Source organism: Mobula hypostoma, chromosome 31 (genome assembly GCF_963921235.1).
Source record: "Mobula hypostoma chromosome 31, sMobHyp1.1, whole genome shotgun sequence".
NCBI lineage: Eukaryota > Metazoa > Chordata > Chondrichthyes > Myliobatiformes > Myliobatidae > Mobula > Mobula hypostoma.
Genome location: NC_086127.1, coordinates 4,988,754 through 5,002,867, shown reverse-complemented (window position 1 = coordinate 5,002,867; position 14,114 = coordinate 4,988,754). Strand labels below are relative to the sequence as shown.

The following is a 14,114-nucleotide window of genomic DNA, read 5'->3' as shown; positions in this document are numbered from 1 at the left end:
GTATAAAGGTGTTTCGCCTTGCCCCTTCCCCTCAGTCCGGGTGCAGACACTCACCATGGAGGTCGTATTGTACAGCGAATAAAAGCCTTTCAGTATTTTACCCAACCTCAGTCTTTTGGAGTTAATTGAAGGCGCTTCACCTCTCCCTTGAGAATATCCTGCAGCCACTCCGATACATCCCGGACCCTCACACCCAGGAGTCTACACACCATCCTGGTGTCTCTTTTGTGGCTACAGAATCTCCTTTCTGTCCCCCAATCTTCGAGTCTCCTACAACTACCACACTGTCTGACTTTACTATTTCCTGCTGACTCTCAGTGACGCCACAGTTCCACCAGCCTGGCTACTGCTGCTACCGTGCCCCGATGGGTCGTCTCCAGCAGGATCCAAAGAGATATACTTGTTGCTGAGGGGAATGGTCACAGGGGAACTCTGCACTGACTTCCTCATCCCCTTACTACTGTGCATCTACTGTGCGAATCCTGTACTCTGGGTGTGACCACCTCTTCAAATATCTCATCTATAAAATCTTCAGCTTCCCGGATGATCCTAATTCCATCCAACTCCAGCACCGTGACCCGGTCAGTCAGGCGCTGAAGTTGGGTGCATTTCCCATAGATGTAGTCATCAGGAAACAGTCAGGTAACCTGAATTCCCACATCTGACAGGAAGACCACTCCTTCCTAAATACTGTGTACTGAAAAAAATGCTCACCTCTTCCTATCTGCGCCTCTGGCTGTTCACACTGAAGCCTGTTTAGCCAAAACCTTCCCACTCTCTCACTGGCACAGTCCGACAATGGCCGCTCCGCTTGACCATCCCTCCCTTTTATTTCAATCTGAGTTTCAGCCTCCAACACCGACACTGACCACACCTGCACAGCTGAAAATGACCGGTCCGACCTGAATCTGCTCCTTTTACACTCTCTCTCCCGACCTTCAGTCGGGCTCTGACAGATGGAACATCGAACTCTACAGCACAGCACAGGCCCTTCAGCCCACAGTGTGGTGATGACATTTTAACCTATACAGCTCTGCCGGGGTCTGCAGGCCATCACTTCCTACAAGGCAAAACCTAACATCAAGAATGGTTCATCATAAAAGATGAACTCAACACCTTTTATGCACGCTTGGAAAGGGAGAATAAAACTGCCCCTGTGACATGTGTTGACCCTGTGACCTCGGACTTGAAAGTCGACATCAGAACATCATTAGAGTGAAACCTCATAAGACATTAGGCCTGGATGATGTAGCTGGCAGGAAACTGAAAACTTATGCCAACCAACTGTGGGGAGTGTTCAAGGAATTCTTCAATCTCTGACTGCTGGAATCGGAGGTTCCCACCTGTTTCAAAAGGGTGACAATCATACCATTACCCAAGGACAGGGTGAGCTTCACGTCAGCAAGACCAAGGAGCTGATCATTGACTTCAGGAGGAGGAAACCAGAGATCCATGAGCCAGTCTTCATCGAGGGATCAGAGGTGGAGAGGGTCAGCAACTTTAACTTCCTCGGTGTTATCATTTCAGAGGATCTGACCTGGGCCCAGCACATCAGTGCAATGACAAAGAAAGCAGGGCAGCAACTCAACTTCCTCAGAATTCAGTGAAGATTCAGCATGACATCTGATACTTTGACAAACTTCTACACAAGTGTGGTGGAGAGAATATTGACTGGCTGCTTCACTGCCTGGAAAGGAAACACTAATGTCCTTGAACAGAAAATCCTTCACAAAGCAGTGGGTTTGACCCTGTCCATCACAGGTAAAGCTCTCCCCATATCCACACGGTCTGTTCTGTCACAGGAAAGCAGCATCCATCATCAAGGACCCACACTACCCAGGCCATGCTCTCTTCTCACTGCTGCCATCAGGAAAGAGGTACTGGAGACTCAGCACCCACACCACCAGGTTCAGGAAGAGTTATTACCATCAACCATCAGGCTCTCGAACCAGTGTGGATAACTTCACTCAACTTCACTTGTTCATCACTGAACTGATCCCACAACCTACGGACTCACTTTCCTGGACTCTTCATCTCGTGTTCTCAATATTTAATTTATTGATCATTATTATTTATTATTTTTCTTTCTATTTGTACTTGCTCAGTTTGTTCTTTTAAACACTGGTTGTCTCCCCCCCACACCCCCCCACCTCCAGTAGGGGCAGACTTTCATTGATTCCCCGAGGGGTATTGGATTTATTGAGTATGCCTGCAAGAAATTGAACCTTGACTCACTCTCCCCTCAGAGTCTCCCTACCTCCCCCTCACCTCCATCTCTCCCCACATCCCCCTCCGCTCTGTCTCCCCCCACCTCCCTAACCCCTCATTCTCTCCCTACCTCTTCTCCCCTCTCCCCTTGGTCCCTCAATGACACCCTCACCACTCGGTCTCTCCCTACCTTCTCCTCTCCTTGTCTTTCTTGACTTCCCTCTCCACTTCAACCCTCCCTAACACTCTCATTAACTCCCTCCACCTGACAGACTCCTCCTATCTACCTCTCTCAATATCTCCTTCTCCGCTCGCTCTCTGTAATTGCCTCACACCTGTCTCTACCTACCTTCCTCTGCCCTCAGCCTCTGCCGAACTCGCTCCCCCTTCGTTCTCTTCCAAACTCACTCGCTCTTAATTCGCTGCTGACCTCCGTGTCCCCTCAGTCTCTCTCTAAATCCCTCGCCCATCTCTCTCTCTCCACTCGATCTCTGCCTGACTTCCTTCTTCCCTCAGTCTCTCCCTACTTCCCACTCCCCTCAGTGTCTCCCTACATCCCTCTGCTCTCACTGTCTCCCTAACTCTCTCTCCTCTCAGTCTCTCACTACCTCCATCTCCCTCAGTGTAACACTACCTCTCTCTCCTTTTGGTCTCTTCCTAACTCCGTCTCCCCTGTCTCCCTCCCTCGCACCTCGTTCTCTCCCTCACCCTCTCCGCTCAATCTCCTCCTCATTTCCTCTCCCTTCAGTCGCTCCCTACATCCCACACCCTTTGCCTCTCCATACATTCCTCACCCTTCAGACTCTTCCAACCTCCCCCTCGACCAGTCTCTCATGACCACACTCTTCCCTCATTCTCGCGAACCCACTCATCCTTCAACCTCCTAACCTCTCTCTGCCCTAGGTTCATCTGCACCTCTCACTTCCCTTGTTCTCTCCAACTGTTCCTCTACCCTCAGTCTCTACCGCCTTACCTCAGTCTCTCGCCGTCACCCTCTCCCGCCATCTCTCACCGTAACCCTCTCCACTCTCCCCATCTCTTGCCGTTGCCTTCTCCCACTGCCTGTCACCCACTCCCTCCCCCTCCGTCTCTCCCCGTCACACTCTCCCTCCGTCTCTCACGGTCACCCCCTCCATCTCGCACCGTCACACTCTCCGCCCCGTCTCTCCCCGTCACCCTCTCCGCCCCATTCCCCCCCGTTACTCTCTCCCTCCACCTCTCCCGTCACCCTCTCCGCCCCGTTTCCCCCTGTTACCCTCTCCCTCCATCTCTCTCGTCACCCTCTCCGCGCCGTCTCCCCCTGTTACCCTCTCCCTCCATCTCTCGCCGTCACACTCTCCCCCCGTCTCTCCCCGTCACCCTCTCCGCCCCGTCTCTCCCCGTCACCCTCTCCCCCCGTCTCTCCCCATCACCCTCTCCGCCCCGTCTCTCCCCGTCACCCTCTCCCTCCGTCTCTCCCCGTCACCCTCTCGCCCCGTCTCTCCCCAGAACCCTCTCCCTCCGTCTCTCCCCGTCACCCTCTCCCTCCGTCTCTCCCTGTCACCCTCTCGCCCCGTCTCTCCCCGTCACCCTCTCCCTCCGTCTCTCCCCGTCACCCTCTCCCTCCGTCTCTCACCGTCACCCTCTCCCCCCGTCTCTCCCCGTCACCCTCTCCGCCCCGTCTCTCCCCGTCACCCTCTCCCCCCGTCTCTCCCCGTCACCCTCTCCGCCCCGTCTCTCCCCGTCACCCTCTCCCTCCGTCTCTCCCCGTCACCCTCCCGCCCCGTCTCTCCCCATCACCCTCTCACTCCGTGTCTCCCCGTCACCCTCTCCCTCCGTCTCTCCCCGTCACCCTCTCCGCACCGTCTCTCCCCGTCACCCTCTCCGCCTCGTCTCTCCCCGTCACCCTCTCACTCCGTCTCTCACCGTCACCCTCTCCCTCCGTCTCTCCCCGTCACCCTCTCTGCCCCGTCTCTCCCCGTCACCCTCTCACCTCGTCTCTCCCCGTCACCCTCTCCACCCTGTCTCTCCCCGTCACCCTCTCCGCCCCGTCTCTCCCCATCACCCTCTCTGCCCCGTCTCTCCCCAGAACCCTCTCCCTCCGTCTCTCCCCGTCACCCTCTCCCTCCGTCTCTCCCTGTCACCCTCTCCCTCCGTCTCTCCCCATTACCCTCTCCGCCCCGTCTCTCCCCGTCACCCTCTCCCTCCGTCTCTCCCCGTCACCCTCTCCGCTCCGTCTCTCACCGTCACCCTCTCCCTCCGTCTCTCCCCGTCACCCTCTCCACCCTGTCTCTCCCCGTCACCCTCTCCGCCCCGTCTCTCCCCATCACCCTCTCTGCCCCGTCTCTCCCCAGAACCCTCTCCCTCCGTCTCTCCCCGTCACCCTCTCCCTCCGTCTCTCCCTGTCACCCTCTCCCTCCGTCTCTCCCCATTACCCTCTCCGCCCCGTCTCTCCCCGTCACCCTCTCCGCTCCGTCTCTCACCGTCACCCTCTCCCTCCCTCTCCCCGTCACCCTCTCCCTCCATCTCTCACCGTCGCCCTCTCCCTCCGTCTCTCCCCGTCACCCTCCCGCCCCGTCTCTCCCCGTCACCCTCTCACTCCGTGTCTCCCCGTCACCCTCTCCCTCCGTCTCTCCCCGTCACCCTCTCCGCCCCGTCTCTCCCCATCACCCTCTCCCTCTGTCTCTCACCGTCACCCTCTCCCTCCGTGTCTCCCCGTCACCCTCTCCGCCCCGTCTCTCCCCGTCACCCTCTCCGCCTCATCTCTCCCCGTCACCCTCTCTGCCCCGTCTCTCACCGTCACCCTCTCACCTCGTCTCTTCCCGTCACCCTCTCCACCCTGTCTCTCCTCGTCACCCTCTCTGCCCCGTCTCTCCCCATCACCCTCTCTGCCCCGTCTCTCCCCGTCACCCTCTCCCTCCATCTCTCCCCGTCACCCTCTCCCTCCGTCTCTCCCTGTCACCCTCTCCCTCCGTCTCTCCCCATCACCCTCTCCGCCCCGTCTCTCCCCGTCACCCTCTCCCTCCGTCTCTCCCCGTCACCCTCTCCGCTCCATCTCTCACCGTCACCCTCTCCCTCCCTCTCTCCCCGTCACCCTCTCCACCCCATCTTGGCTATTCTCTGCTCTCTTCCAATCTTATTGATATCTTTCCTGTAGGTAGGTTACCAGAACTGCATGCAAGTTCCAAATTAGTCCTCACCAACATCTTGTACAACTCCAGCATAGTATCTCAACACCAGCAGTCAATACTTTTATTTCTGAAGGCCAATGTGCCAAAAGTTCACTTTACGACCCTATCTATCTGTGGCACCACTTTCAAAGAGTTATGGATCTGTATTCCCAGATTCCTCTGTTCCCTGTGTACGTCCGATCCTGCTTTGCATTCCTGAGGAGACTGCTTGTCTGCATTAATTGCAAGTATGGAGGAAGAACTATAAAACTTAATTGATATAATTGTTGAATAAAGTGTAAAAATGGGTCTATCAATTGCAAATAGACAGAATGTATGGTGATATCCAAAAAGAAGGAGAATCCTATCTGCAGGCTAAGAATAAACGGGGAAGACATAAAACAAGTACAGAACTTTTGCTACTTAGGAAGCTGGGTGACATCAGATGGCAGGTGTGACATGGACATCGAAAGAGAATAGGGATAACGAAAGACACCTTTACGAGAATGAAGACTATACTGACCAATACTAAGCTAGGCATGGCAACCTGCCTCAGAGTACTGAAATGTTACGTTTATCCAGTAATGTTATATGGCTCAGAATGTTGGACAATATCTAGTAACACGAGGAAACACATTGTAGCAGCAGAGATGTGGCTTTTGAGGAGGATGCAAAGAATATCATGGACGAAACGAATATCTAACGAGGATGTCATGAACAGAGTAAACACAAAAAGAGAAATAATGTATGAGATCATGAAAAGGCAACGTAACTTCATTGGACATGTGATCAGGAAAGAGGAATTAGAATGCATGGGGAAAGATTGAAGGGAAGAAAGCAAGAGGAAGACAAAGACAAATGATGATGGAGACAGCAGACAGAGAACTGGAAATGAGTACCAATGAATTGTTCCACTTGACCCAAAACAGGAGTGTGTGGGCCATGGCGGTCAAAGCTTAACTGGGTACGGCACCTGATGATGGTGATGATGAACTGCATTGTATTCTGTGTTGTGCGTTTATTATGGTAACTAGTCTCATGAGTGGGGATGGGGTAAAAGCAAAGGGAATACGTTCTGTCTTCATGGTTTGTTCATTGCAGTTTGTAGCAGATGGGGAGTGGCGAATGTCGCATCTTTTGCTGATCGCTCAATATGCTCAATGACACTGAGCTTACACTTGGGTACGCTTAAGTTTCATCGCTTCGAGACTGCATGTTTGCTAATTGCTAATAAAGGATTGAATACACATCCTCGACTTTTGGAGCAAAAATTATTGGAGTGAGGGCACATCATGCAAGTATAGCAAATACCTCGGGTCACCGGCAGCAGCAACTGTTTTCAATTTGTTTTGGTTTGGTTTGGCTGCGACGACTCCTTTTCACATTATATGTCAATGATATGGATGACAGAATAGATGGCTTTGTGGTCAAGAGCATTTTTCGGACCCGTATCTCAGAAAGGATCTGCTGGCATTGCAGATGGTCCAGAGGAGGTTCATGAGAATGATCCTGGATTGAAAAGATTAAAGTATGAGGAGCGTTTGACAGCTTTGGGCCTGTACTCACTGGAGTTCAGAAGAATGAGGGGGGAATCTCATTGTAAGAGGAGAGTTTGATGTCTCTGGGCCTGTACTCACTGGAGTTCAGAAGAATGAGGGGGATCTCATTGTATGAGGAGTGTTTGATGGCTCTGGGCCTGTACTCACTGGAGTTTAGAGAATGAGGGGGATCTCATTGTATGAGAAGTGTTTGATGTCTCTGGGTCTGTACTCGCTGGAGTTAAGAGAATGAGGGGGATATCATTGTATGAGGAGTGTTTGATGTCTCTGGGCCTGTACTCACTGGAGTTTAGAGAATGAGGGGGATCTCATTGTATGAGGAGTGTTTGATGTCTCTGGGTCTGTACTCGCTGGAGTTAAGAGAATGAGGGGGATATCATTGTATGAGGAGTGTTTGATGTCTCTGGGCCTGTACTCACTGGAGTTTAGAGAATGAGGGGGATCTCATTGTATGAGGAGTGTTTGATGTCTCTGGGTCTGTACTCGCTGGAGTTAAGAGAATGAGGGGGATCTCATTGTATGAGAAGTGTTTGATGTCTCTGGGTCTGTACTCGCTGGAGTTAAGAGAATGAGGGGGATATCATTGTATGAGGAGTGTTTGATGTCTCTGGGCCTGTACTCACTGGAGTTTAGAGAATGAGGGGGATCTCATTGTATGAGGAGTGTTTGATGTCTCTGGGTCTGTACTCGCTGGAGTTAAGAGAATGAGGGGGATCTCATTGTATGAGGAGTGTTTGATGTCTCTGGGCCTGTACTCACTGGAGTTTACAGAATGAGGGTAGGTCTCATTGAAACCTATCGAATATTGAAAGATCGGTAAGGAGTCGACATGGAGACAATGTTTCCCATAGTGGGGGGAGTCCAGGACCAGAGTGCGCACTGCCTCAGGATAGAAGGATGTTCCTTTAGAACACAAGTGAGGAGGAATTTTGTTACCAGAGGGTGGCGAATCTATGGAATTTATTGCCACAGGCGGCTGTGGAGGCCAAGTCACTGGGTTCTTGGTTAGTAAAGGTGTCAAAGGTTACAGGAGAAGGCAGAAGGGAGATGAGAGGGATAGTAAATGCAATATGATGGAATGGTGGAGCAGAACCGATGGACCGAATGGCCTACTTCTGCTCATGTGTCTGATGGTCTTTTGTGTCCATCTCTCCAGCTGGTGCCTCCCACCTCCATTGCGCTGCTCCATTCACCTCAGTGTCCCTGACTTTCTTTCTAAGGTCTCTCCTATCCTGTCCCTCTCTCCACCCCCATCACTCTGGTGCCTCAACCCTCCATCCCCCCAATGACCCGACCCTGCCCGTGCCAGCTGATGCCGAGTGTTCATTCTGCTCCACACAACACAGGCACCTCAGCACATCTCTCCTTCAGTGTCCAGACCAACTCACCCGATGGGGCTCTATTTACTCAACACCCTCTCCTCAATATGAACAGCAAACCCCAACCTCACGGCCTCATGAAATCTCTGTCTACTTATTTCCACACAATATCCATTGGCAGCCCTAACCCTGCTGAGGTTGACCAGATATGACTTTCATTTTGATCAGAGTCAAAGTAACTCTATCATCAGAGTACGTAGATGTCACCATATACTACCCAGAGAATCATTTTCCTGCAGGCATTCACAGGAAATTTTCTTAAAGTACAATAGAAAAATGTGACATAAAAACAAACAACCAGTGCAACAGAAGACAAACTGTGCAAATAAAACAAAGATAGACAGATAATGCTGAGAACATGAGTTGTGGAGTCCATGAAAATGAGTGTGTCGGTTGTGCAATCAGTTCAGAGATGAGGTGAGTAAAGTTACCCACACTGGTTTAGGAGCCTGACGGTTGGTGTTCCTGAACCTGGGGGTGTGGGACCTCAGTCTCCTGGACCCATTTCCAACCTCAGACCCCATTCCTTCGTGATGAACCCTCTGACTCATGACCAGTCAGTCACTTAACTCTCCCCCTTCACAAAGCCCAGCTCTCAACCCTTGTTCCCGACCGTCAGACCACCCACAAGCTGCCCACACAAACACCCACAGTGACTTGTTGTTGAAAGGTACAGCATCTTCCTTTCAATGCCCTCCCACAACACCAGCACCTCAGTGTACAATTCCCTCCCCACCTCCGTAAGAGGGACCTCAATGCACGACTGAGAATTGTCCAGACAGGGAACGAGCCACTGACACCGGTGATCCCCACCCCAGGGGAAACCACATCCAACAGGGGAGATTATACACGAGCTACAAGGACATCCAATGAGAGAGGTTGTCCATTCCCCACAGAAACAAGGTCTTGGTACCTGAGGATGTATCTCCTGCTGGGACAGGGGGCAGTTCCCAGCTGAGTTCACCAGCAGACGACCCTTTGGCTTGTTCCTCTGTGGAATTCCAATAAACCGGAATAAAGGACCACAGACGTGGGAGGGTGACGGAGAGGAGACACCAAACCTGGTGATCAGGCCGGGACAGAGGGGAGAAACCAAAACCATTCGGTGTCCCTTCACCAATTCGCTCTCTCAAACCTCAGTCACTCCATGTGACTCCCCTCAGTGGGAGTGAGGAGGAATTTCCAGGACTGAAACCGAGGAGAATCATTCCCTTTGGTGAACCCAACCATGGATACCTGAGCTTGCAGACCCTGCTGGGGTGGTGGACAAACCCGGACCAGGTCCTCCTGTCACAGATCCCTGGGGTTCCTGAGTTGTGTCCGACTGGGGACCTGCAAAGAAAGAAACAGAATGGGTGGGGACAGACGAGCAGCAGATCAGGGCAGGGAGGGTAAATGAGATGCATAGACATGGAGTGGTCATCACGAACCGAAACATCTATAATCTACCAGTGTGAAACTGGTCAAACCACTGGATCAGGACACAACATAATCCTCCCAGGCAATCCGCACCACCCCCTTCACTCAATCTCTCAAATGAGTGGCCATTCTTCACTTCTCTTCCCTTCACTCATTCCTCACTCCTCTGCCATCCACTCATCCCTCACTCCTCTTCCCCTACTCATCCCTCACTCCTCTTCACTCACCCCTCACTCCTCCTCCCCACTCACCCCTCACTCCTCTTCCCCTACTCATCCCTCACTCCTCTTCCCCTACTCATCCCTCACTCTTCTCCACTCACCCCTCACTCCTCTTCCCCTACTCATCCCTCACTACTCTGCCATCCACACATCCCTCACTCCTCTTCCCCACTCACCCCTCACTCCTCTTCCCCTACTCATCCCTCACTCCTCTTCCCCTACTCATCCCTCGCTCCTCTTCCCCACTCACCCCTCACTCCTCTTCCCCTACTCATCCCTCACTCTTCTCCACTCACCCCTCACTCCTCTTCCCCTACTCATCCCTCACTACTCTGTCATCCACACATCCCTCACTCCTCTTCTCCACTCACCCTCACTCCTCTTCCCCCTTCCCCTACTCATCCCTCACTCTTCTCCACTCACCCCTCACTCCTCTGCCATCCACTCATCCCTCACTCCTCTTCCCCTACTCATCCCTCACTCTTCTCCACTCACCCCTCACTCCTCTTCCCCTACTCATCCCTCACTCCTCTTCCCCACTCACCCCTCACTCCTCTTCCCCACTCACCCCTCACTCCTCTTCCCCTACTCATCCCTCACTCCTCTTCCCCTACTCATCCCTCACTACTCTGCCATCCACTGATCCCTCACTCCTCTTCCCCCCACTCACCCGTCACTCCTCCACCTCCCACCCTCCCTCACCCTATGACGATCTTTCTCAACCACTTAAATCCCCTCACCCGTCAAACCACTCCCCTTAGCCCTTGTTCTCTGACATCGTCATCATCACGCGTTGTGTTGTGTTGTATGACATGGGTGACCAAGATCTATCGATGACCATGATTGTTCTCGATTGACCATAACAGAAGCAGTTTGCTATTGCCCTCATCTGCGCAGTGTCTTTACATGATGGGTGACTCCAGCCATTATCAATACTCTTCAGAGATGGTCTGCCTGGCGTCAGTGGTTGCAGAACCAGTATATGTGATATGCACCAGCTGCTCATAAGACCATCCAGTACCTGCTCCATGGCTTCACGTGACCCTGATCGGCCGGGGGTGGGGGGCAGGAGGGGGGTAGGAGGGTTGCCACACTTGACTAGCAGGGAAACAGAAGGAAGGAGCTCCTCACACCTCCTTTGGTGGAGATGTATCTCCACCCCGACAGATCTCTGACTGTCCTCTTACTGCAACCAACCCCATGGACTGTTCACCACAACAACACTCACCACCTTTGGAGGGACAGTGTGGATGTTGGTGGAATTTGATGCAAGATGGAGAGAAGGATCAGCTGAACAATCACTATCACCTCACCAGGACGCACATCCAGCAGGTGAATCAGTCAATAAGAGGTTTAATGTCAGAGTGAGAAACTGAAAAACCCCCATGGACACAAGATCTCATACCTGTGGATCTGTCTCCTGCTGAGACAGAGGACGGTGATGGGGTGGGTTGTCCTGTAGATGATTCATTGAGCTGATCCGTTGTGGAAACCTTCAGGTCTGGAACCAAGTAACAGAGACATGGGAGAGGGGCAGAGATTAAACAACACAACAGGGACAATAACTCACAAAGATGAATATTCTGAAAATCCAGAGCAACACACACAAAATGCTGGAAGAACTCAGCAGGTCAGGCTGTATCTCTGGAGGGGAATAAATAGTGAATGTTTTGGGCTGAGACCCTTCATCAGCACTGGGAAGGAAGAGGGAAGAAGCCAGAATAAAGAGGTGGGGAGGAGTACAGCTGGCAGGAGATAGGTGAAGCCAGGTGAGTGGGAAGGTGGGTGGGTGAGGGAGGGGGTGATTTGAGAAGCTGGGAGGTGATATGTGGAAGAGGTGAAGGGCTGAAGGACTAATCCAATTGGAAAGGACAGTGGACCAGAGAATAAAGGAATGGAGGAGGGGGATAGAGGGAGGTGATGAGCAGGTGGGGAGAAGAAAAGGGCGAAGAGGGGAGCCAGGATGGGAATGGAAATAGAGAGAAGTGGAAGGGGAGAGAAATTACAGGAAGTTGGAGAACCCAACGTTCACGCCATCTTTTTTGGAGGCTACCCAAACGGAATATGAGATGTTGCCCCTCCAATCATGTCAGTAGAGGGGGCCTTGGCAGTTTTGGAATGGGAATGGGAAGTCAAATTGAAATGGGTAGCTACTGGGACAACAATTTGAAAAGGAGGTCTCTGATCTGAAGAGATAGCAAAACCACCCAGTCCCTGTTCAGTAACTCTCCCTTGTGAATGTCTGTGACCAGTCACTACTCTCAGTCAAAGCCCAGATAAATATTGAGGACAGAAGGAAGGAAAGATCATTCCCTTCAATGACCCCCACCACGGATACCTGAGCTCGCAGACCCTGGTTGGGTGGTGAACAATCCTGGAACCAGTTTCACCCGTCACCGATCCCAGGGGTTCTCGAAATGTGTCTGACTGGGGACACGTACCTGAGATCATCGACCCTGCTGGGGTGGTCCTCAATCCCAGACTAGGTTCTCCCATTGCTGATCCCTGGGCTTCCCAACCTGTATCAGACTGGAAATATATACCTGAGCTCGCGGACCTCGCTGGGGTGGTGGTCAAATCCGGACCAGGCTCTCCCGTCGTTGCTCCCTGGGGTTCCCAAGTTGTATCCAACCAGGAATGTGTACTTGAGCTCGAAGACCCTGCTGGGCTGGCAGTCAAACTCACACCAGTTCCTCCTGTCATTGATCCGTGGACTTCCACAGTTGTGTCCGACTGGGAATCTGTATCTGAACTTGAAGGCCTTGATATGATGGAAGTCAAACCCAGACCAGATTCTCCTGCTGCTGATTCCTGCGCTTCCTGAGCTGTGTCCGACTGAGAGTCTGCACCTGACCTCACAGATCCGGCTGGGGTGATGGTCAAACCCCGTTCATGTTCTCCCATCACTGAGGCTGACTGGGGATCCGTACCTGAGTTCGTAGACCCTGCTAGGGTGGTGGTCAAACCCAGACCAGGCTCTCCCATCACTGATCGCTGGGCTTCCTGCGATGTGTCTGACTGGCTATGTACACCTTCTGGGCTGTTGGTCAAATCCAGATGATGTTCTTTGGTCGCTGTTCCGTGGGCCCTCCGATTTGTGTCCGACACAGAATCTGTACCTGAGTTTGCCGACACTGTGGGGGTGGCAGTCAAGCCCGCATCACGTTCTCCCATCACTGATCCCTGGAGTTCCCAAGTTGTGTCCGACTGGGGATCTGCAGCTGAAATCCAAGACCCGGCTTGGCTGGTGGTCAACACTGAACGGGGGTCTCCTGTCCTTGATCCCTGGGGTTCCCTCGTCCTGTCCGACTGGGAAACTGTGCCTGAACCCGCAGACCCCACTGGGTTTTTGGTCAAGCCCACACTAGGTTCTCCCAACGCAGATCCCTGGTCTTTCTGGGTTGTGTTTGTCCGGGAATGTGTATCTGAGAGCGCAGGCCACGCAGAGGTGGTGGTCAAACCCAGACCAGGCTTTCCTGTCACCGATCCCTGGGCTTTCCGAGTTGTGTCCGACTGGGAATCGGCACCAGAAGACACAGACCCAGCAACTGTGTGTGTCAAACCTGGACTTAGTACTCCACTCACTGATCGCTGGGGTAACCGAGTGGTATGTGACTGCGAATCTGTACCTGAACCCGCAGACCCAGCTCGGCTGGTGGTCAAACCTGGACTTAGTACTCCACTCACTGATCCCTGGGGTAACCGAGTTCTATCTGACTGGGCATCTGTATGTGAGCCTGCAGACCCAGCTCGGCTGGTGGTCAAACCTGGACCAGACACTCCCGTCGCTGATCTGTGGGTTTCCCGAGTTGTGCCTGACTGGGAATCTCTACCTGACCTCGCAGTCTCTGCTGGGGTGGTGGTCAAACCTGGACCATGTTCTCCAGTTGCTGATCCCTGGGATTCCCACATTGTCTTTGACTGGGTTTGTGTATCTGAGCTCACAGACACTTCTGGGCTGTTGGTCAAATCCGGATTATGTTCTACTGTCACTGATCCCTGGGTTTCTCGAGTTGTGTCTGACTGGGAATCCGTACCTGAGCTCACAGACCCTGCTGGGGTGGTGGTCGAACCTGGACCATGTTCTCCTGTCGCTGATCCCTGGGATTCCCACATTGTCTTTGACTGGGTTTGTGTATCTGAGCTCACAGACACTACTGGGCTGTTGGTCAAATCCGG

At 52.7% G+C, this 14,114-nt stretch overlaps 1 protein-coding gene across 3 annotated transcripts in view; it reads right to left on the bottom strand.

Moving 5' to 3' along the window:
* The window catches only part of LOC134339939 (mucin-5AC-like), a 64,205-nt gene extending 50,301 nt beyond the window's left edge, over positions 1-13,904 (bottom strand). For all 3 annotated transcript variants that reach the window (XM_063036728.1, XM_063036730.1, XM_063036729.1), the window contains exons 1-3: positions 12,479-13,904; positions 11,341-11,436; positions 9,532-9,627 (exon numbers count right to left, since the gene is read on the bottom strand). In XM_063036728.1, the coding sequence (XP_062892798.1) occupies positions 9,532-9,627; positions 11,341-11,436; positions 12,479-13,847 (1,561 nt within the window). In that variant the 5' untranslated portion in view covers positions 13,848-13,904. The remainder of the gene's footprint in view (positions 1-9,531; positions 9,628-11,340; positions 11,437-12,478) is intronic.
* Between the last annotated feature and the right edge of the window lie 210 nt (positions 13,905-14,114).